General features: G+C 38.3%; 3 protein-coding genes across 3 annotated transcripts; 1 reads left to right on the forward strand and 2 right to left on the reverse strand.

Annotated features, from left to right (window-relative positions):
- Nucleotides 1–740: 740 nt before the first annotated feature.
- On the reverse strand, nt 741–6,981 carry LOC119617127 (zinc finger protein 37-like). Its single transcript, XM_037976227.1, has 2 exons — nt 6,707–6,981; nt 741–4,839 (listed from the first exon to the last, which is right to left on the reverse strand). The coding sequence occupies exons 1-2, from the start codon at nt 6,876–6,878 to the stop codon at nt 2,321–2,323; spliced, it is 2,691 nt and encodes an 896-aa protein (XP_037832155.1). The 5' UTR covers nt 6,879–6,981; the 3' UTR covers nt 741–2,320.
- A 1,243-nt stretch (nt 6,982–8,224) lies between these two features.
- On the reverse strand, nt 8,225–13,972 carry LOC108233640 (zinc finger protein 2 homolog). Its single transcript, XM_017412234.3, has 3 exons — nt 13,701–13,972; nt 11,990–12,835; nt 8,225–11,044 (listed from the first exon to the last, which is right to left on the reverse strand). Exons 1-3 carry the CDS (start codon nt 13,870–13,872, stop codon nt 10,185–10,187), a joined length of 1,878 nt encoding a protein of 625 aa, XP_017267723.3. The 5' UTR covers nt 13,873–13,972; the 3' UTR covers nt 8,225–10,184.
- An 83-nt stretch (nt 13,973–14,055) lies between these two features.
- On the forward strand, nt 14,056–19,994 carry cenatac (centrosomal AT-AC splicing factor). Its single transcript, XM_017412249.3, has 11 exons — nt 14,056–14,666; nt 15,391–15,557; nt 15,754–15,852; nt 15,934–16,000; nt 16,197–16,259; nt 17,771–17,838; nt 17,939–18,053; nt 18,141–18,171; nt 18,487–18,588; nt 18,825–18,957; nt 19,239–19,994. The coding sequence occupies exons 1-11, from the start codon at nt 14,547–14,549 to the stop codon at nt 19,354–19,356; spliced, it is 1,083 nt and encodes a 360-aa protein (XP_017267738.1). The 5' UTR covers nt 14,056–14,546; the 3' UTR covers nt 19,357–19,994.
- The last annotated feature ends 527 nt before the right edge of the window (nt 19,995–20,521 follow it).

A 20,521-nucleotide genomic window follows, 5' to 3' on the forward strand; every position in this document is an offset into this window, starting at 1 on the left:
TGTTTTTTTTAATGAGAAATATTTGCCCCTCTAAACAATTCTGTTAATAGATAAGTCATTATTTACGGAGACGCAGGGGGAACCGTATCTGATGGGGGAACGCGGCTCGACGTAACAGCAGCAACTCGAGCACATTGCTGCCCCCTATATATCAAGAGGACAAATAACACCTTTTCTGGTAAAATTGCCAACCCGCCACAGTGGCGTGTGTGTTGATCAAATTCATCCGGCACTTCAAATATTTACCCACATTTGGCCGGTGGCGGGTGCTAATTTCCACCCCTGCATACAATGATGTATCCAAGCAAAATGTATCCCAGGCTTCTAAAGCTGATCAAGGTATCTGTGCTGACGGTTAATATCGTCCCCAAACACGAGTGAGATCTGCTCACTTCTTCCTCCGCAGCTGCAGGCAGCTGATCGCTGGTAACCTTCAAACTCTCAGCTGCACCTTTTTTTCTGTACAGTCTTCACCTGTGCAAATAAAATGATTATTTTTCCTGCTGAAGGCCACAAAATATGGGAACTGAAACAAAGATGGTCGATTCCAGCCAAACTGGATTATGTTTAAACAGAATGGCATCTTGTTATTGTTCAAAACACCTAAAAAAAAAGAGCAACAAGAAAGAAAACAATTCTCAGAACAAAAAACTGCTAGAAGATGATGGAATATATTAATATAAAATGTTTATTTTATATAAACAATAATTAAAGCATTAGAAAAATACATTTTCATTAGGTTAATAATTCCTGGCATTAAAAAAAAAAGCTGTTACAAAAATATACAGAGCACAAAACTTTGGAATTTGGCTCTTACAATCGCTTTTGTTCTTTCTATGATATGTGTGGAGTTGATCCAGAGTCCCAGGTCCTAAATACATGAAGAAAGTCTAAAGCTTCTGCAAAAAAACAATAAATGACAATAAACACGAGACATTTGGTAAATGCAGCACATGAGGGCAGAATTCTGAGGAAAGACTAATTTCTTAACCAGGTACGTTAAACTGAACAGTTTTCAGCTTTAAGACGGAGGTTCTGTTTGAATGTGGTTAAATCACCATGGAAACGGACTGAACTCAGTGATGTGTTTCTGATAAACACAGCATTCACCATTCAGTTTAGACACCGATATTGTAACCATTTTAAAATCTCCTCAAACCTATAACCGTCTCTTTGAGAGACACCCACTGATCAGGTGACGGCACAATGATTGCCAAATCTAACCACAAAATAACGTTTATTCAGAGACAACTTCTTATGGACAACCTATGGATTTCAGAGTTAATTAAACAAAACATCTTTTTGCTTTTGGTTTGGATGATTCCCAGCATAAGAAACATAATAACAATATGTTCACAAAGCTTTATCCCTTATTCTGCACCACCCAGAATCTTGCACTTAGGCTACAGTAGAGGGGAAAAAAGTAGGTTGTACATCAAACTACAATCAGAACCATAAATTAAGCTGAGAGAAGGCATACATGTCCTGATTTCCTACAAAGTCCATTATGGTGACAGTGAGCGCACTCATTGGTCTGTATCTGCCTGTCAGAGAATATACAATAAATAACGGTTTGGGTCAGTGGTTAGCACATTATAAGACAGTGACAGAGATAAATAAACTTCAAGTTTAAAGTCAAAAGCTTCAGAGTTTCGGAGCCTTCTGTTTCAACCCTGAACAGCAGGTGGACATTACCTTAAAATCCGCAGTAGTCTGTTCTCGGTCTGAGTTTAGCATCAATGTTTTTCCTGCAATTAATTTATATTCTTTGCATTTCTTGCTTAATGCAATCTGCTTCTCCCGTGTCTGAACAATCAAGTTTCTCTTTTCCATCCATAATAGAAACAGCATCAAATGAAGCGGACGTCCCCTTTTCACCTAAACGCACGCAGAACCTCAGGGAAAATGTCTGAGTCACAAACAAACAAACAAAAAATAATAACTACAGTCATAGTAATCGTAATCACTGAGTTCAGTTTCAAGTTTTGTCAAGGCATTCAATACACTCACACACACACACACAAAACAGCTGCATTGTACACACTTAAGCAGGCCCATTTACAAAAACTTTGATTCAGATTAAAAATAATGTTGCTTCTCCACTTTAAACAGAAAAGATGTTTTTATTAAGTATAACACTGTAAAAAAAAACAAAAAACAAGCACTGTGCACAAAAGAGCAAAAAGAACCTCAAACAAAAGGACATTAAAACAGAAGATGAATCACATGCATTACTGATTACCAACAAGGAAAAAGTGCAAAGTCTTTCTGCAGAGATTTGATGCCTGAATTGTAAGACATAAAATCAACTCAAAGTACCTCAAGTTGTTTCGCTTTTGACTTTGTTCCCTTTTGTCGAAGTGGCCTTTTCGTGAGTGGAGCTCTGGGCTTCGCTTGTGTGGACCCGCTTGTGTTTGTTGAGTTTTGACCAGGTGGAGAACTGATCCCCGCAGGTGACGCACTTATAAGGCTTCTCACCTGTGTGCATTCTCATGTGACTCTTCAGGTCCGTTTTGTGACCAAAGTTTTTGTCGCACACCGTGCACTTGTACGGCTTCTCGCCCGTGTGCGTCCTGGTGTGCCTCTTCAAAGTCGTCCTGGTGGCGAACTTCCTCATGCAGTAGGTGCACTTGAAGGGCTTCTCCCCCGTGTGCACTCGCAGGTGATTCTTGAAGGCCGAGGAATCGGCGAACTCTTTGCCGCAGTCCTTGCAGGTGTAGGGCTTCTCGCCGGTGTGAATCCGTATGTGCTTTTTCATATTCACGCACGAGCTGAAGCTTTTCCCACACGTGTTGCACTTGTAGGGCTTCTCGCCCGTGTGCACCCGAACGTGCAGGTCCAGGTTGTAGCGCCGGTTGAAGCCGTTTCCACAGACGTCGCATTTGAACGGCTTCTCGACGGAGTGGACCACTAAGTGCTTGTTTAGGTCCCAGCTCTCCCTGAACATTTTCTCGCACAGGTCGCATTTGAAGGTCTTCTCGACGGTGTGGGACTTCATGTGAAACTTGTAGTTTTTGAAATTGGACATCACTTTGCCACAGCGGTCACACTTGAAGGGATTTTCCCTTTCGTCGGCGCTGTTGGCCGACGCGTCGTCGCTGGAGTAGGGTGACGGCTCAGGGTTTTCGTTCGATGCCGTTTTGTCTTTGCCGTGTTTCTCATCTTTCTTTCCTTCGTTACTTTTTGCTGATGTGGAACTTCCATCTTTATGTCTCTTCTTTGCTTCTAAATCAGGACTCTGAGTCTTATTTTGTCTCTTGAGTGATGCTCCTTCTTTGCTTTTCGAAGACGCACCAGGTTTCTTTTTTAAGGCCAACTCTTTGCTTTTACTTGATGTTTGGCTTCGATCACTTGGTTTATGTTTTGATTTAGAACTTAATGCCTTTTTCCTTTCACTGTTTCTCTTCACTGTTTTTTCTGTGCTCTCTGCCGTTTTCTCCTTGGTAACGTTCTCATTCTTTGCCGACTCGCTGCCTTTCGAACTTGAGGACGATGTTGCTTTCTCCTCCACAGGCGTCTCGTCTGAACTCTCGTCAGATGGCTCCCAGGTTGCATCTTTTGGGTCGTCGCCGCTTGTGGAGGCTGAATCTGCATTTAATTGCGTGCGTTTCTTGTGTAACCTCAATTTGGAGCGGGGTGTTCTTTGATCATTTGACTTTGGTTTTGGATCAGAACCTCGTTTTGAGGTCTTCTCATTCTTAGGTTTCTTTTTAGGCCCAGTCTTTTTGGATGAGGTTGCAGTCCCTTTGCTACTCATTTTGTTTGTTCTTAAATCTTTACTTGCAGTAGAGGATGTGTTCTTATCGTCACTTCCCTCATGTGGCGTTTGCTCAACATGTTCAGCAGAAATTAGTTTTTCATCTTGACTTTTTTCGACAGATGTTGGCTCATCACATATGGCTAATGCTGTGTCCTTATCGCTGCTTTTCTCAACCCGAGTTGCCTCCAAATCTTTAGTTAAGCCATGTTTCCCCTCTTGACTTGCCTTGTTTGGTGTTGTGCTTGAAGTCGACACTGGTCTCCCATCTTGACTTGTCTCAGACTGAGTTGGCTCAAGACTTATGGCAGATTTCTCACCTTGAATCTTCTCATGTCCTTCAGAAGTTGACTCAGTAACATCGGTTGAAGTTTTATCCTCACTTCTTTGCACCGTGTCTTGTGCTTGCTCATTATTTGTAGTTGTGGTCTCTACCTGCATTACTTCAGTACTACTGGCTGAATGTGTGCTCTCAGCATGACTTTTCTCCAACTCTGCATTAGTGGCTGGTGTTGCGTTTGAGTCATCACAGTCCATATCTGAAAAGTGCTCAGTATCCACGTGTGATGCTGTCTTCTCATCATCATTTATTTGATCGAGCATTTCATCAAAACATTCAGCAAAAAGGGTGTTTTCTACTGAGGTTTCCTCACATCTCGTAGCAGAACTCTTCTCATTTAGGGATGCCTCTACGTGTCCAGCTAAACCTTCACAGTCATCACAGTCAGCTGCACGTTGTTGACTTTCAGCTTCGCAGGAGTTTTCATGGAGGAGCAGCTGGTCGATGTGTGCCGCTGAGACAGCTGACGTCTCCCCGTCAGATTCAGGGTCTCCATCTTTGTCCGAGATGTGAGATGGAGGATCAATATTCGCAAAGTCCGAAGGCTGAGGGTGATTACTGGAGACATTTGGCTCACAAGCTGAAGTTGTCTGATGCGGCGGCGGATGCTGCTGTCGTTCCTCACTGATGCACATTTCCTCGTGTTCATCTTTAATTTTTGTAACATCTAGTACAAATCTGGACCCTGCCTCGTTGTTACTGTGCGGGTTCGGGCGGGACTGTTCTTCACTCAGAGGTATTTCTGAAGAAAACGACAGACACAAACAGTGACGAGAACGTTTGATACAATATGTTGTAGTCAAGAAATCTTACTTTTTGTGCTAAGTTTATAAACTTATCTTATCAGTCCTTTAACCAGGGACTGAAAATGTTAACAGATATAAATGTATTATACTAATGTACAAGCTAAAATAATGAAATAAACTTGGGTTCTTGCTGAGCTACATTAATACCAAACCTATTGTGAACACAGGTGATTTTCTCTCTTCTTTAATAAAGAATCACCTCAAATACTGTCTAAGAGAATATCGCATTAGAGAAAAATGTGTAATTAAAATATGTGGAAGTCTTTCCTGCCCTCAGCTGTTTTAATGAAGTGATTCTGTTGCTTGGTGTTATGACTGACTGACCTCTTGGTTTATTCTTTAACACAAAGGTCCCCCAACTTTATCTGCATCATGCAAAACAACTTTCCCATGTACTAATGAGGAACAAGAAGTTCTCCAAGGTTATCTTGTAGGTTTGTTAGAATATAAGAAATAACCTCAACTGAGTCAAGCGCAGGAAAGATTGGCAAACAAGTCATAATTTTTCTATATATATATATATATATATATATATATATATATATATATATATACACATACTTCAGACCAGTATAAAAATATTTATATACATTTTATTAAAATGGTTTGAAAGATTTCTGTGTGGCCTGGTAACATTTAAACCATAATTCAGTACAAGTCCTTGGCCTGATGGTTGCTCTAACAAGATAAATATTATCTACTACATTTCTTTAATACTTTCTGTTATCACTAAATGGCTCCCATCAGCAAATGTAATCAATGTAATCAATTTATGAGAAAGCAGAGAATATCTTTCAACTGATGCTAAAATCTTATTTTTAATATGGTTTATTTATCATGACTGTCTTGTGAAATATTAGTTAGATGCAATCGTTTTTATCTAAAACCCTAAAAGGTTTCCGTCTCTGTTGCCATCATCACGTATTCGTTTTAACACTTAACAGTGCAAAAAATGTACTTTGCAAGTATGCATTAACAAGTGGTCAAATCTAATGACTCATCTATTTTTTATTTATTTTTTTACTTTAAAGAAGGCTGAGAAACTCAAGGGCTTCTCAAAAAGAGGAACAACAAAGTATAGAGCGTGCGATCAAGACTTTAAAAACTAAAAAAAGGAGTCATACACATGCTCCAAAATAATGTGATTCATCTTTTAACGCGTGCTTATGTATATGACATGAAATAAAAAAAACATAAATATAAGGAAGCAATTAGTATCACACTTTCTGTCCTCTCCTGGAGCTATAATAGGCAACAGTTTCTGGAGTAAAAATGTTCAAACATGTAAAAAAAAAGAAAAGAGCCACTTGACTGTGGTAGAACTGGTTAGGTCTGGATATTACACTCCCTTGAATAATAACAAATATGTACACAAACATATACAAACTTTACTGGAACATAGAGCCTTGGGGAATGTGACAGAAACATTACTTTGACGTTTTCATTTATGTCTCGACGGCAACTTCCGCGTATGCAGCTCATTCTCCCCTTTACACGACACATGTTTGCGTAAATTAACATCTGTGCACGAGCGACGTGATTTGTTTTAATTTCATTTGACTTTTTTTTCACGCATTAGCTCCACGAAGAGGCGCTGCACCCGATAATGCAAAGTTTTAATCTCAGGCGGCGTCGTTGTTATTCTTTAGAAATCGCCCGACGCGTCCCACCTGTCGGACTGGGTCTGCGAGGGAGCAGCTCGAACCGGGACCAGGAAATGCGCGACAACTACTCGGTTTACGTTCCTGTCGAGCAGTTTAACGTTTAGCTGCCCCCGGTTTCGTTACGAACACGTTGACTGACCTGTCTGTTGTAACTTTGTCTCGTGTGAGAACACCTTATCCAACAGTCCGCGCTGGCGAGCGATCTCCGCCTCGTAGTCTTCGACCCTCTTCTCAAAGGCTCCCAGTATTTCCTGCGCAGCCGCAGTTAATCGGTCACAGACGAATTTACGCATGATGTGGACTGGATACATTTTTAAAACTGAAAAGAGGCTACTTCATTAAAAAAAGGAAAGACAGACAGCCCGTCGATCCGACCAAACTTGCTTCGCACTTTACGGTTCGCTTCCGCATGGAGGGGCAGTATTTACAAAAAGAAACATTTGCTTTTACCGCCCCCTAGCGGCTTGGCATTGACATGGCAATGAACTTTCCAGTATTTTATTTTCTTACTTAAATTATGTTGAAATGTGGCATCAATTGTTAATTTGAAGATGCAACAAAATATATCTACATGTGAGTTAAGCTGCATTAGGTTTTTTTCATGGTCATATTAGTGGAGTTCTTTTTTAAATAAAGATATGAATATTCATGCGAAACAGAACAATCAGGAAAGCTGTAATACATGAAATGAAAACAAGAAAGATCACTTCAGTCTTCAGTTTTATTTAGGCACCAGTCAGTGTATGCTCTCCTGAAAACAAAGATTGATATTTGTAGTCTGCATCATTAATTATACAGTATGAAATTTGAAATTCCAGTGTGAATAATAACCTTTCTTTTCTCCCATGTCACCAACCAGTTTACCACATGTCACATCAGCAGGTTTGTGTTCCCTTCAAAGCACCGAGCAACAAATCAGTCAATGAGTGGGTTTAACTAGTTACAAAATAAGAGTGTGAATGGTTGTTTGTCTCGACTGTCTCTATGTGTCCCTGTGATGGACTTGCACCCAGCCTTTTGCACAATAACTGCTGAAAATGAGGTCCCCTGTGACCCAGAAAATAAGACGCAGGTAAAGAAAAGGGATGGATAGTTGCAAAACATTTGAAATATAAAACTAAATCAAAGAGAGCACACAAAATAACATTTTCAGACGCCACTTCAGATTCAAAGTAGGTTTAAATGAAGGCAATCAGACGTCTTTGTAAGTTTTGAAGATGCATCACTTCTTAACTGAGGAGTTTTCTCAGCTCAAACTGAAAAGTTCAGAGTTTCAAACTTATAAGCTTTAGGAGCTGAACTCGGACACAAATCACCCTCCCTCTCCTCCCTTCTTGCTGTCATGAACATGTGTAAAAAAATACAAATAAAAACTAATGGAAAAGTTCAGCTGCCTTCGTTTAAACACATTATTATCCCTAGGTGACTGAGAGTCTTCTTCAACATATTCTACATCAAACTTCTCATAACACATGTAAAGAAGTAACACGAAACTTTGGAAACAAGATGTCAGTTTTGCTCTTGAAAATCTAGAAAAAAATCTAATGACATATAATTCCCATCTTTTCCTTTAATAACTTGTAAACTTACATTGCATTGATGTTAATTAAAACAAAACATCATTCCTTCACATCTTCACCTTTTTGCATTCTCTGTGTTTTGGCAAAGTAATAAACTAAATTCTTCATACGCGATGCTGCCTGACAAATAATCCTACGTTTTTTTCTTTTTTTTTTACATAAAGTTCAAAGAACATACAGAAAATCGACACTTGACACTGTCCAAAGTTGTATTTTTACACATTTACAGTTTAACAAGATGCATTTGTACTGATGAATACACTTAGGTGGTCAGTCTCAGGCAGAGCGTTGTTTCATAAAATGAGATGGTCCGATTAAAGAAGACACGTTAAGTTTCTAACAGTTTTCCTTTTCTTCAGTCTATCGGTTCTGACATAGAGCTCCAAGTCCAAAAGGACAAACTTTCCTCCACAGATGTCGCTGATCCAAAAGTCTAGCTTTTCTAACTGGAACATTTGAAAACTGAATCTCGTTGCACACTAGAAGATTATATGGTATGCAGTTCTTTTTTAACACAGTGAACAATGGATGAGAAAAAAGAAACCAGGACAAAAAAAAGAAAAGAGCACTTTGAACAAGTTGACCAAAGAGGAGAAAGGTACAGTATCACGAAAAGCATTATGGTGTGGGAACATTTCTGTTCCAGTACTTTCTTACATCCTCAAAATAAAATCATAAAACTATCAACAAATTCTTAAAAATAATAATTTATATAATTTTAACCACCAATTCACTTCCTTCACAAACCCGCAGTAGGTTCGTGGCTTTTTAATTCCAATGTAAAATGTAAAAATAAACACCTTTTACAATCATTTTTGTCTTAGACAAATGCAAAAAGAAAGAAAGAAACCTCTCTTTCATTTGTTATAAATCCAGATAATAAATTGCTAATTCAGCCAAACAATAAATACAATTTACTTTATTTCAAGAGCAATCTAACAGTCTTAGAATCAGTCAAAGCAGATCGAATGCTGGTCCAGGGCTGGTCCAGGACTGGTGCTGGAGTTATTGTGGAGGACTGCAGTGCAGGCAGAGGATTTTGTTTACACAGATCAGACCTGGTCTTGTTTTTTCTTATAAGCCAACATCTTGATGGACTATAAACAACATTTAAAATTGTCTGATTGGTCCAATTAACCCCGGCCGCTGACATAAGTGACTCTATTCTGGTCCAAACAAAGAGTTGATGCAAACAAAGTACCAGTATACAGAAAAAGAAGTGGCTCTAATCTGAGCACTGGCTTCAAACCAAAACTTCACCCACTTTGGTTAAAAAAAATAAAATAAATATGCATGTAATGTGTAAATACAGCCTGCATGTGATACATTACAAACACTTGTAAGCGCACTTATCTATGATAACATCACATGCACATCCCAGTCTATACGTGTCAAAAACACACAACACTTTATTTTAATAAGAGACTAGGACTGTTTACGACCCCAAACAATAAGAGAAGTTTGTAGGTTTCTGGATTGCACAGGCAGCAGCATAAAATCAGTTTGTGCACTGCAGAAGTTGCAGTGTTTCCCTTGCAGCATAGTGACAAAAGGCAAACAACTTGATCTACAGAAAAGACTTTCTTTGTGCTGTATCAAGGCTACAGATTCTGACCAAAACACAAAATCAACAACAAAAAAAAAAAAGCAAGAAACATTTATCTGCATGCACACGTCCTTTACTTTTCTCTTCAATCACTTCATCCAAAAGTCTGTTTACATGCACAACCATATTCTGATATTAACATGACCCCTTTAGTGTCAACACGATCCGATTCAGAGTAAGTCATTACAATTTAAATCCCACCTTCTGCTTTGACAGGAAATGTCAGGACAACAAAGATGCAGTGTGTTATCCTTAAGTACTTTTCATATTGAAATGCCCAACAGTAGTTTTTTTTTTTTTCCATGGAGTTAGTGTTTCTCATCTGTTGTGCTCCTTTAATATTTACACGAGAGCAAATGGTTTTCCTAAAGTTTGAAGGAAGGTACAGGTTCTCTCCCCTGTAGCTTCCAGTGCAGATTTTCAGGAAATGCTTAAGTCGGAAATCCCTCCCACATTTCACAGGAATACGCCTCCTTGTTTGCGTGTCGTTTCATGTGAACCAAGAGGCTAGACTGACTTTTCAGACGTTTTCCACATACCTTGCAGGAATAGGGCCTTTCGCCTGTGTGCGTTCTGAAATGAACATCCAGTATGGATTTCTGGTTGAACCTTTTGCCGCAGATTTGGCAGGAGTACGGCCTCTCGCCCGTGTGGATTCTTTTGTGGACGTTCAGTATGGATTTCTGATTGAAGGTTTTGCCGCAGATGTCACAGGAAAACGGCCTCTCGCCCGTGTGGATTCGCTGATGAACTTGCAGGATGGATTTCTGATTGAACCTCTTCCCACAGATGTGGCAGCAGAATGGCCTCACTCCCGTGTGGATTCGAAAGTGTCTGAGCAGCCTGGACTTAAACTGAAATGTTTTCTCACAAGTGTCACATTTATATTCACATTTTTTACCCATATACATATTAAAGTTAGTCTTTAACATGACAGGATTATATACATTGATGCCATGATGTCTCTTCTCTGGTCGTTTGCCTCCTCTGCACTCTGATATATCTCCAGACTGTTCCTCTGCTGAACTCTGACATTCAAAGGGATTCCTGTAGAGAGTTTGAGCTACACCCTGATCACCTATGTTGCACGGAAGAGTTGTCATAAATGCATCAGCCTCCTGCTTGAGTACGAGCTGCTCTTTGTCCGGACTGGTGCAGAGCTCTTCCTGTTCTTCTTTAATTGTAAAAAACTCAAAGTTCTTTGGGTCCAAACTGGAGTTCCTCTCATAATTAAAGAGCTGCTGTTCAGTAAAAAAATTCTCCTCCACAAAGGAATCTGGCTGTGGTATATCTGGAAAGAAAAAAAAAAGCACAATAAAGGTAACAATTTTAATAAAATAAAAGACGTTAGTAGATTAAACGATTGTAAATGATGTGTAATCATTTCTAAATCCCTAAGCTTCCACACACGCCTTACATTAGTATGTGTTTCTCAAATTCTGCAGCAGCTTTAATCTTTTTGCTTCTGACTTGAACTCTTTTATGGACTCATATTAAAAACAGCTTAGAGTCATGGCAGGCTTGTGTTAACACTAATTTGTTCCTTTTAATAATGTGCTATTTATTACCTTTTTTGCTCTTCATACATGTATTCACAATTATTTTTATGATTTAGAAAAAAAAATAAGTGCATATTTTTGACCTGGTGTTTTGTCCTTTTTTATGATCATTTTATGTTTAAAAAAAGACAATTTCTTCTCTCCTGTTGTTCATCCTCCTCATGCATGCTCAGGATGAGGGACTAAATGAAAGGGAAGATTCAGTGCTTCCTTAAGTCGATAGCTTCTTCACAAACTTGCATTTTAAAGTCACTAATACATTGAATCTGACTGTATTGAATTAAACAGGGCAGGGATTGATTAAATTGGACTGTAATCAGATTTGAATTTGATTCTGATGGCACCGAATTCAATTAGATCATAAATAAATTAAAGCTGATTGTGCTGAACTGGATTTGAAGTGGACCATTTTATTATTTCTCTGTAGCTCTTTGAGACTTTGTTGTTATAAATAGGTCCTTTAAAAATATAAATGAACTGAACTAAAATCTCAATATTATTATATTTTTTATATTTTGTTCTCTTTCTGTTGTAAGACAGCAAGATCCTAAAACAGAAACTGAAGTGCTTCAAATTAAGACACCACATTTGCAAGATTAATTTTACAACCTTTTGTTCAATCATTTTTCCCCATAAACACTTTTTTGCATAAATTTCATAAAGAATATTGTTCTCACCTGTGTGCCAAATGACATGAGAGTCCAGTTTAGATTTCTCATTGAATCTCCTTCCACAGATGTCGCAGGAATATGGCCTCTCCATTGAGTGGATCCTTTTATGAACGTTCAGAATTGATTTCTGATTGAATCTTTTTCCACACAGGTCACACGAATACGGCCTCTCGCCTGTGTGTATCCTTTGATGGACTTTCAGTATCGATGTCTGGTTAAATCTTTTGCCACAGATGTGGCAACAATAAGGCTTGACTCCTGTGTGGATCCTCTGGTGCCGGATCAGTTTGGACTTGAATGGGAATGCTTTCCCACAGGTGTCACAAAAAAACTCACACTGTTTACCCGACCGAGTATAAATAGGAGCCCTTAGCATGAAGGAATGATGTTGCTCATTCACTCTGCGGTGTCTCCTCTGCAATTTTGTCTCAACACATCCAGCTGGTACTGATCCTGCATGCTTGCTTTCATTGTGATCTCGACTCTCAGATAAACGAGAATAATTAGAGATGAGCTGATTGTCAGTATTGTGTTCTGGTAAAGTAGAACTTTTAATGGACACGTTGTCTAGGGGCTGCTCTTCTACTGCATTCTGAGATTTGGCAGGATTACTGCAGACAATTTCATTTACACTCTTTTCACCTTCATCACAAGAAAGACTCATGGACAGAGTTTCAGTTTCCTCTTTGAGTACAAGCTGCTCTTTGTCATTACTGATGAAGAGTTCTCCATGTTTTTCTTCAACTTGTTCAGGCTCTAAATCCTTCCGATCCAAAGTGACGTCACTCCCCTGTTCACTGAGATGCTGCTCTGTCTGAACCTTCTTCTCCTCAATGAAATGTTGAGGAAGCACTGGAGGAGAAAAGTGACACAAAAAACAAGAAACTAATAGGTTAACTGAAAAAAAAGCAGAACTGGAATTTGGGTTTTCAGCAAAATGTGAATTTCTATAGTTCTGCTGAAAACCCAAACTCTATAGTTTTGCTTCTGAATATGATACTTTCAAAAAGGAGGCTACATCAGGCGGTGAAAGCCCAAACAAAGTACCTTTTTTTGCATTTAATCATGCTGGGAGTTATGCTTGCAACTCAGATTTTAGATTTGTGTGGATTTAGGTTCATATGGAAAAGGTTTATTGTGGAAATAAACATTTTTTTCAGCAAACTTTTTAAAACAGCCTTGATAGAAATCATGGACAGGATCCAGGAAAAGCAAAACTGATAAAAAAAAAAACATCTGTGAAAGAAGATTTTGTATATAGAATAAATAGAAGGTAATTTTCACATTGGAGTTATATTAGTGTGTTTTTTGTCAGTATTATTATTATTATTATTATTATTATTATTATTAAGGGAAAAGATGTCTACCATTATCAAAGCACAAAAGTTAAACATGGCTTTAAATCAGGGTTATCTGATTAACATTTATGTTTTAAAGCTTCACATATATACTAAGAAGTACAGTAGTAAACACTATAAATGACTATCAGATTGTTTCATTTCTGATCTTCTCACTATATTGACATAACAGCTGTAATGAGTGAGATTATAATTGCAGTTCTTTTTTTATATACATATATTTTTTCTTCCTTTTTTCGCAGTAAACGGACACGAAAGAACCCCATTATCTCTACAGAGTTAGATTTAAACTGTTGCTACCAAACACAAGTTAAAACCCCCATACTTCAGTATTTACAGATAAGGAAGGCCTTACAAACCTGCCCTGTGTAGCTTTACTTGAGGTTTCCAAACGATACTGAGCAGCCTGCGCTGACGGCTGATTTCTTTCTCGTAATCAGCGATAGTTCTTTCAAAAACGTCAATTATCTCCTCTGCCGCCGCAGTTAGTCGCTCGTTGACAAACTGTCTCACACACTGAACCGAAGACATCGTTGCGTCATTACAAGGGGAAATATTCCAATGTAATCAGAGAGAACGCTATCCGCTTTAATGTTTACTTCCGCTGTGTGTCACATTTTAAAAAGGTCCGACAGTAAATGTCACTGGAACGTTTTTTCGCTTTCAAACGTAGAGGGGAACGATCCTACGAAGACCCGTAAGGGATATGGCAGGAAAAATTATTATTGCTCGCAGTTACCTTAGCCTATGAAGTAGTGGAACCAATACTCCACCTTCATGTAAACTATGAACTCTCATACAATAAATTAAAACGGGTGACTGGTTTGAGGTTGTTACTTAAATCCGCATTTTATTTTATTGACAGATAGCACGCATTCTTTCGGGGATAAATATCTTAGCGCAACACCTGTACTTTTTTCCTCCCACTTCGAGCCCTGAATATTAGTTCATTTTAAAGACTATGCAAAGTTGGAAGTGTTTTAAAATGGGTCGCCCAGTCATACGCCAGGCAGCCAATAGGTGGCAGAAGTGCAACGAAATCCGGTTGTGTAACTACAAAGAAGAGGAAGACGGGCGAGCTAACCGGAGCTAACGATGCTCTGTGTGCAAGAAATAAAATACATTATCCTAAATGTTCAGCCTTAGTTTTAATACAGAGTTGGCTTATCTTCAGTATATGTTCAGAGTATTATACGGTGCCTAAAATGGGTGCTTATTATTGCGCCATATGTAAACTAACCACATTCTCCGGAGGGAAGAAACATATTTTTGGAAAAAGTCACCAGAGCATACTCAGAGTTGTTCTTCTCAAATTTACAGAAAAGGTAAGAAAGGAATAAATCAACTAATTTGCATACATGTGCAGTTATTCCATTGTTGAACAAGGCTCGACTGTTGACTTGCTAAACCATATGCTAATGTTAGCTTAGCTTACCAACACATTTGATATTTAAGCTTTATTCGGCAAAAAAGCTCGTTGTGAGGTGCATCTGGATATTCATTCATGCCTACCTTTTTATAAATACGTATTATAGTTTTGAATCCCCTGTTTAGACTTGTGCTGGACCTTATTTTGATGTAACTATATTAAATAATTCACTGGTTAGTTAATAAAGACAAAGCGTAATTGGTATTCTTTTGTATTTTTTTATGTAAGCCACATTACATAAAGTAAATAAAGTCTGCTCACTTATTCAGGCAATTAAATCAACTATATACTCAATACCACGCGCACCAGCTAATTTACATATTTACATGGTTTTGCACATGTAAGACAATGTTTTTTGCTTCATTGTACTTATCTCTTTATTTGATTTTCTTTGCTCTCATCTATTTCTATAACATGTCAGTGAATGTGGAGAATGATTTATGTCAATGTGTAATCTAATATTAATCAATAGAAACATTAACCAAACTCTTCACATAAGAAATAAATACGTAAAACAGCTAAGAATTTTATTTGTAATGAAGGCAACATTTATTACAACAGCTGGATTAGACTTTTGTGTTTATGAACAGTTTGTGATTGGTTGATTTGCTGCCTCGCAGGTGAAAGAAGCTCGTCGAACACTTAAAAAACCCCAGGTGGAGAAGTTTGACTGCACCCGGCACAAGCAGAAGTTCTGGTGCTACTGCTGTGGTGCTGAAGTTGAGAGAAACGTTACAGATGACAACATGACTGTGATGTACGGTGGCTTAATCGAACACATGGCCACGTAAGTTTTATATCATCACTTTAGTAAACATCAGAAATAGTTTTTTTTTTTGTCTTGACAGTTTGTGTTGTGTTGTATTCTTTCCATTTCAGTTGTCTGAAATTTGTAATTTTCAGTTAATACAATTGTGATACACTGCTCAAAATGACTTCCTGTTTGTTAAAGCTTTTTTTTTTTTAATGTGTTTGATTTTTAGAAGACAGCACAAGAACAATACTCACAAATTCTGGTGGGATAATAAGGCTGACCCAAAGATTAGAGACAAAGTCCTCATCACAGAGGAGGAAGCTGAAAGGTAGGACCAATGAGCCAAAAGTTTGTATTAATTAAACATCTTTAAAAAATAATGCTTTAATTGCTGTTTATTTGTGTCAAGGTTTAAAGCTGAAGTAGCAAAGGTTCTGGAGTCATTCGTGGAGAAAGAGGATGAACACATTAAACAGGTAATAAAAACATTTCTGTTGTACTTCACATTTACTTTAATGGAAGCAAACCAAAAATGTATATATTTGTTGCTAAGTGATAACTTTATGTGAATACAACCACATAATTCAGTCAGGATATAATAAACAGAAAGACACAACACAGATGTTCTAAAGAATATTTTATTTTTCCTTGTTTGTGTCTGTGTGGCTGCAGCAAGCTGACTTCATCCGGGCCCAGAAAAAGCATCGTCAGGAGATCTTTCAGTCTCTTTTAGAGGTTTGTTTTCCAAGGATGCAGTGGCAGTATCCATCAGTATACCCATTCTGTTGTTTTTACTGTAAAATTACTAATCCATTTATTTTTCATCTAAATGACTGACTGTGAAAGTAGCTAAGCAACAACTGCACTTTAATTTAGATATACTTCTGTTGTCCTATTGGGGGTTTTAGAAATTCAATTTTGAAATCCTTTTTTTAGACAATTTATATTCTTAAATTAATCATAGTTTAGCAAATTTATGTAAAAAATTAATATGCAAACAGCAAACCTGAGCCCTCACATCTCTGACCGTGCTGGGCGCAGCGACAGTCAGGGGTTCTGACACAGACATGTTGATGTCCTCCTCCCTGTATCTGTTTTGTTTGTGTTGCCAGGAAGCAACAAGTCAATTAGAGTTTTCTATGAGGCATTTGACTAAAAATGTTCCATGTTGCTCAATGCCATACATGCAGTACAGTTTTTTCATTTGAGGGAAATTCTTAACTTCCTTTCCTTTGAAAAGAAAAACATTAACATTCAGGTGCTGAAAAGACTCTAGAACACTAATCAACTTTGTGAGCAGAAAAAAAGGATTAAAAACAAGAGAAAAAAGAAATGTCAAGGCCACTTAAAGTTGCTTCTTTGTTGGGACAGATTGATTTACTTTCCTTGACAGGGAAGTCTTTGAGCTGGTATGTCGATGAAAATTCAGTATCATCAAAAAAAAAAATCAATTTTAATGAATTTAAAGAACACTTAAAACAGATGAATAGAAAGTTGAGCATATCAAAGCAAATTTTAGTCAAATCTTGTGCAATTTTTATTGTTACTTTAATGAAATTGACACCTAAAAATCTCCCTTTGTCAAGAAAAAAATCCTCACTCTTATGTTTCCACCAATGTAAACATCTTACAATCGACCTGCCATTTTTACGTCTAACTAAACATCAGCACGAGGCCAATCTGTGTGGAATTCTGTTGTGAAATAATCACCTCACAGCAAGAAGGTCACAGGTTCATCTCCTGCCGTTTCTGTGTGGAGTTTGCATGCTTGGATTTTTTCTGGGTACTCTGGTTTCCTCCCACAGACCAGAAACATTCATGTTAGGTTAATTGGTAACTCTAAATTGTCCCTAGGTGTGAGTGAGTGTGTGAATGGTTGTTTGTCTCATTTGTCTCCATGTGTCCCTGTGATGGACTTGAGACCTGTCCAGGGTGCCCCCCGCCTCTCTCACAGTAACTGCTGGAGAAGCGGATGGATGGATGGATGGATGGATGGATGGATGCTAGTTTTCTGATTTTAAAGTAAAAACATAAAGAGATAAGTTAGTTCTAAAATACTTGTAAAGTTGAATTCTTTAGAGAAATAAACCGTTGTTTAAGTGTAATGACAGGAGAAAAGGCTTGAAAAGAGAGGCTTACTCTAACAAGCAGTGCGAGGATTGTGATGATAAAAGCTTAAGTAAAGCATGATTAGATGTCAGACTTCCTCTGTGAACCACTGTTGGCTTTTCCTGAATCAATATCAGCGTAATGAAGAGCTGGAAGTGTCCAATGGACCCAGCAGCACCAACTCGCCTGCCGAGGTTTCTGTCAGGTAACAAACTCTTTCTGCAACATTTTTATGGTGTAACTCATACCACTAAAAGTGATTTCTTTTGTTTTACTTGTGCTTTATTATATTGTCTTGGAAGCAGCTCTCAGTTTCAGTCTGAAAGATCAGACCGGCCGGTGGGGAGCGTCTTTGTTGACTCGTTGGTTGGGGTGTCACAGACTGCAGTCGGACAAGGGCTGACCTTCATAGGTTATCAGGTACACTGACAGTTGTCATTAAGAGATGGTCAATAAATAATCTTTGTTTTGTTTTTAAACAGATGTGATCGCTTTGTTCTGTTACAGGATTCGTCAGCCTGTGGAAATGTTCATACAGGTATTTGACTTTATTTAGTGCTAATAAAATACAAAAACTGCCTTTGATATACAGACACTGGCTATATAATTCTGTTGAACCATCGTCTTGTACTGTATATGCAGTGAAGATGTAGGTAAAACAACTTCAGTAGAGAGGAAAAAATAGTTCTTGAATGTTTAACACTCCACTTTGTGTGAAGGGAAGCATCAAGGTGATAAAATATAGCCTGATTTCACATTGTAACTTTTTTGTTTTGTTTTAAAGTTGGGGTGGTTTCGCTAAAAGCTTTGAGTTTAGTTCACAGGCCCAAGTTATTCATCGTCTGTGTTGTAGGTGCAGTTCCTCCTTGGCTCCAAGACGATCCTTTGGAGGGATCGTCTCAAGCAGCTCCACAGTCGGAGATCGGCCCATCGCTCCAAGAGTTCCTCAAACAGAGTATGAAGCTGATAATGTTCTACGAGGCAGATCACACTGTTTCTCATAACAGGGATATATTGTTTTAGAAACGCACACAAACTCAAATGATTCTACCACTGCTGTTACCTAAAACTAATCCTGAAACTGAAGGATGTATATTTTTATCTGATGTTTACCAAAGTCAGCCAGAATTTTACGTAAAAGGACTTTCAGGTAACTGCGTATCAACAAGGGTGTTTTCTGTCTTTTGCCAGAGGAGCAAGAGAAGCTGAGGAAGCTTCCTCCCAACAGAGTAGGGGCCAACTTTGATCACAGCTCACATACAGACGCCAACTGGCTGCCCTCATTTGGAAGGGTGTGGAACAGCGGGCGGCGCTGGCAGTCCAGGTCAGTTCACTCAAGTCTTTGTAAATGTTTATTAAGATGTTTTATTTTATTATATAAAAACATACAACAAATATAATAAATATGTTGTATTAGTGGACTACGAAATATGTCAAAGCAACAGAATATTGAAAGCACAACATCTTGAAGTTAGAAATAAGACAATTCTGGAATATTTGTGTGTCGTATGTTCAGTGAAGCACATAAAGATGTTCCCTGGAAGAAGAAGAGCATATTTCTGCTGTCAGTAATTTTATTGAGCTAATTTCCTGCATCCTCTACAGGCACCAATTTAGACAAGAGGAAGGGCAGAAGAAAAGACAGAAGAGGAAGCGGGAACATGGAACAGAGGCCTCAAAGAAAACAAAAATGACTGAACAGCCGACAAATTCTGACATGTAAAATGGGATGCTCTGGAACTCAGGAGTGAAGTGTTGAATAAGATGTTATTCCATGCTTTTTGCAGTTATCTTATTGATATGTCCATGCTAACAAAACACCTTAACATGCTGAAAAACACAAATACATATATACTCGCAGTGAAGGTGTTTGCTTGGTCTAACATTAAGTAGCTGCTGGACATTCTTTTTTAATGGAAGGCACATTTGAAACCACATTTTTATATTTGAACCAAACTCCATGTTACGCTGTGTTACTCTCAGTAGGCTCTTGCTTCAAAGTCTGAAATTCAAACAAAGTTGGTGCTGATCTGCAGCATTAGATCAGTGGATTCAAGTCGTGTCCTGGGTTTTTATCAAAAAGGCTGTTTGACAAATTTGAAAATAGCAGGACTGTTCTTTAAAATGGCCAGCAGGGGGCGCAAATAATCTTACAAAATCAGTCATCTGCTGCCTACTGAGCTCAACATAATAAACATTAAACCTGGTTTTGTTTTGAATTCTCTTTTTGATTATTATATAATAAAGAAATATTTTGTATTGCACACAAGAGTAGCAGTATTCTAAGTAAGTGTTTTTTTTCCCTCTTTGAGCAATGAACCTGTATACTAAATAATAAACTTTCATTTCCGTCTGAAACCACTCAGTGAAATGGGCATTTTTGTTCCTGTAAGGTCACCCTTTGTGAGCAGCCATGCTTATTTAGTGCTTGTCTTGAAACTGTACCATGTTGCAGTAAATTATTTTAAGCGGGCATTCTTTCACCCAGTGAAGAGTCACTTCATAGCTAGTCCTGTAGTTCATAGAGGTCTATATGTGCAAGACAGAGTGTGGTTCCGCTAAAAGGAGCACTGCCAAAGACGAACGAGTTGCCAAGAGCAGTAAATGTAGTGTCCTATATTTCACTCCCTGTGCTCACAGGCCCTTTTATCTTTTCAGGCCTCCTCTACATGGCAGAGTGTAATAAGGCCTCAGTGTGCTGTGGGTAGATGGGCGTGGAGTCAGTGCAGCTGCAAGGCAGTATGGGGATTCAACTTGTAGCTGATCTATTCTTAGCTCTGTGACAACATGGCTCTCATTAATTCCGTATAAATGGGAGGAAAAGAAGGGGATTACCATATAGTTGTTTTTTTAACCAGATGCTACTATCATTATTACGTGATTATTTT

The sequence above is a fragment of the Kryptolebias marmoratus genome, linkage group LG1 (genome assembly GCF_001649575.2).
Source record: "Kryptolebias marmoratus isolate JLee-2015 linkage group LG1, ASM164957v2, whole genome shotgun sequence".
Taxonomy (NCBI): domain Eukaryota; kingdom Metazoa; phylum Chordata; class Actinopteri; order Cyprinodontiformes; family Rivulidae; genus Kryptolebias; species Kryptolebias marmoratus.

Bases quoted from the DNA above. Each gene is read 5' to 3' on its own strand.
- LOC119617127 (XM_037976227.1), bottom strand. From the start codon at position 6,878: ATGTATCCAGTCCACATCATGCGTAAATTCGTCTGTGACCGATTAACT. The intron at 4,840-6,706 runs GTCAGTCAACGT...CGTTTTCTTCAG, and splicing joins GACAAAGTTACAACAGACAG to AAATACCTCTGAGTGAAGAA.
- cenatac (XM_017412249.3), top strand. From the start codon at position 14,547: ATGGGTGCTTATTATTGCGCCATATGTAAACTAACCACATTCTCCGGA. The intron at 15,558-15,753 runs GTAAGTTTTATA...TTTGATTTTTAG, and splicing joins TTAATCGAACACATGGCCAC to AAGACAGCACAAGAACAATA. The intron at 18,054-18,140 runs GTACACTGACAG...GTTCTGTTACAG, and splicing joins TGACCTTCATAGGTTATCAG to GATTCGTCAGCCTGTGGAAA.
- LOC108233640 (XM_017412234.3), bottom strand. From the start codon at position 13,872: ATGTCTTCGGTTCAGTGTGTGAGACAGTTTGTCAACGAGCGACTAACT. The intron at 12,836-13,700 runs GTTTGTAAGGCC...TTTCTCCTCCAG, and splicing joins AGTAAAGCTACACAGGGCAG to TGCTTCCTCAACATTTCATT. The intron at 11,045-11,989 runs GTGAGAACAATA...TTTTCTTTCCAG, and splicing joins TCATGTCATTTGGCACACAG to ATATACCACAGCCAGATTCC.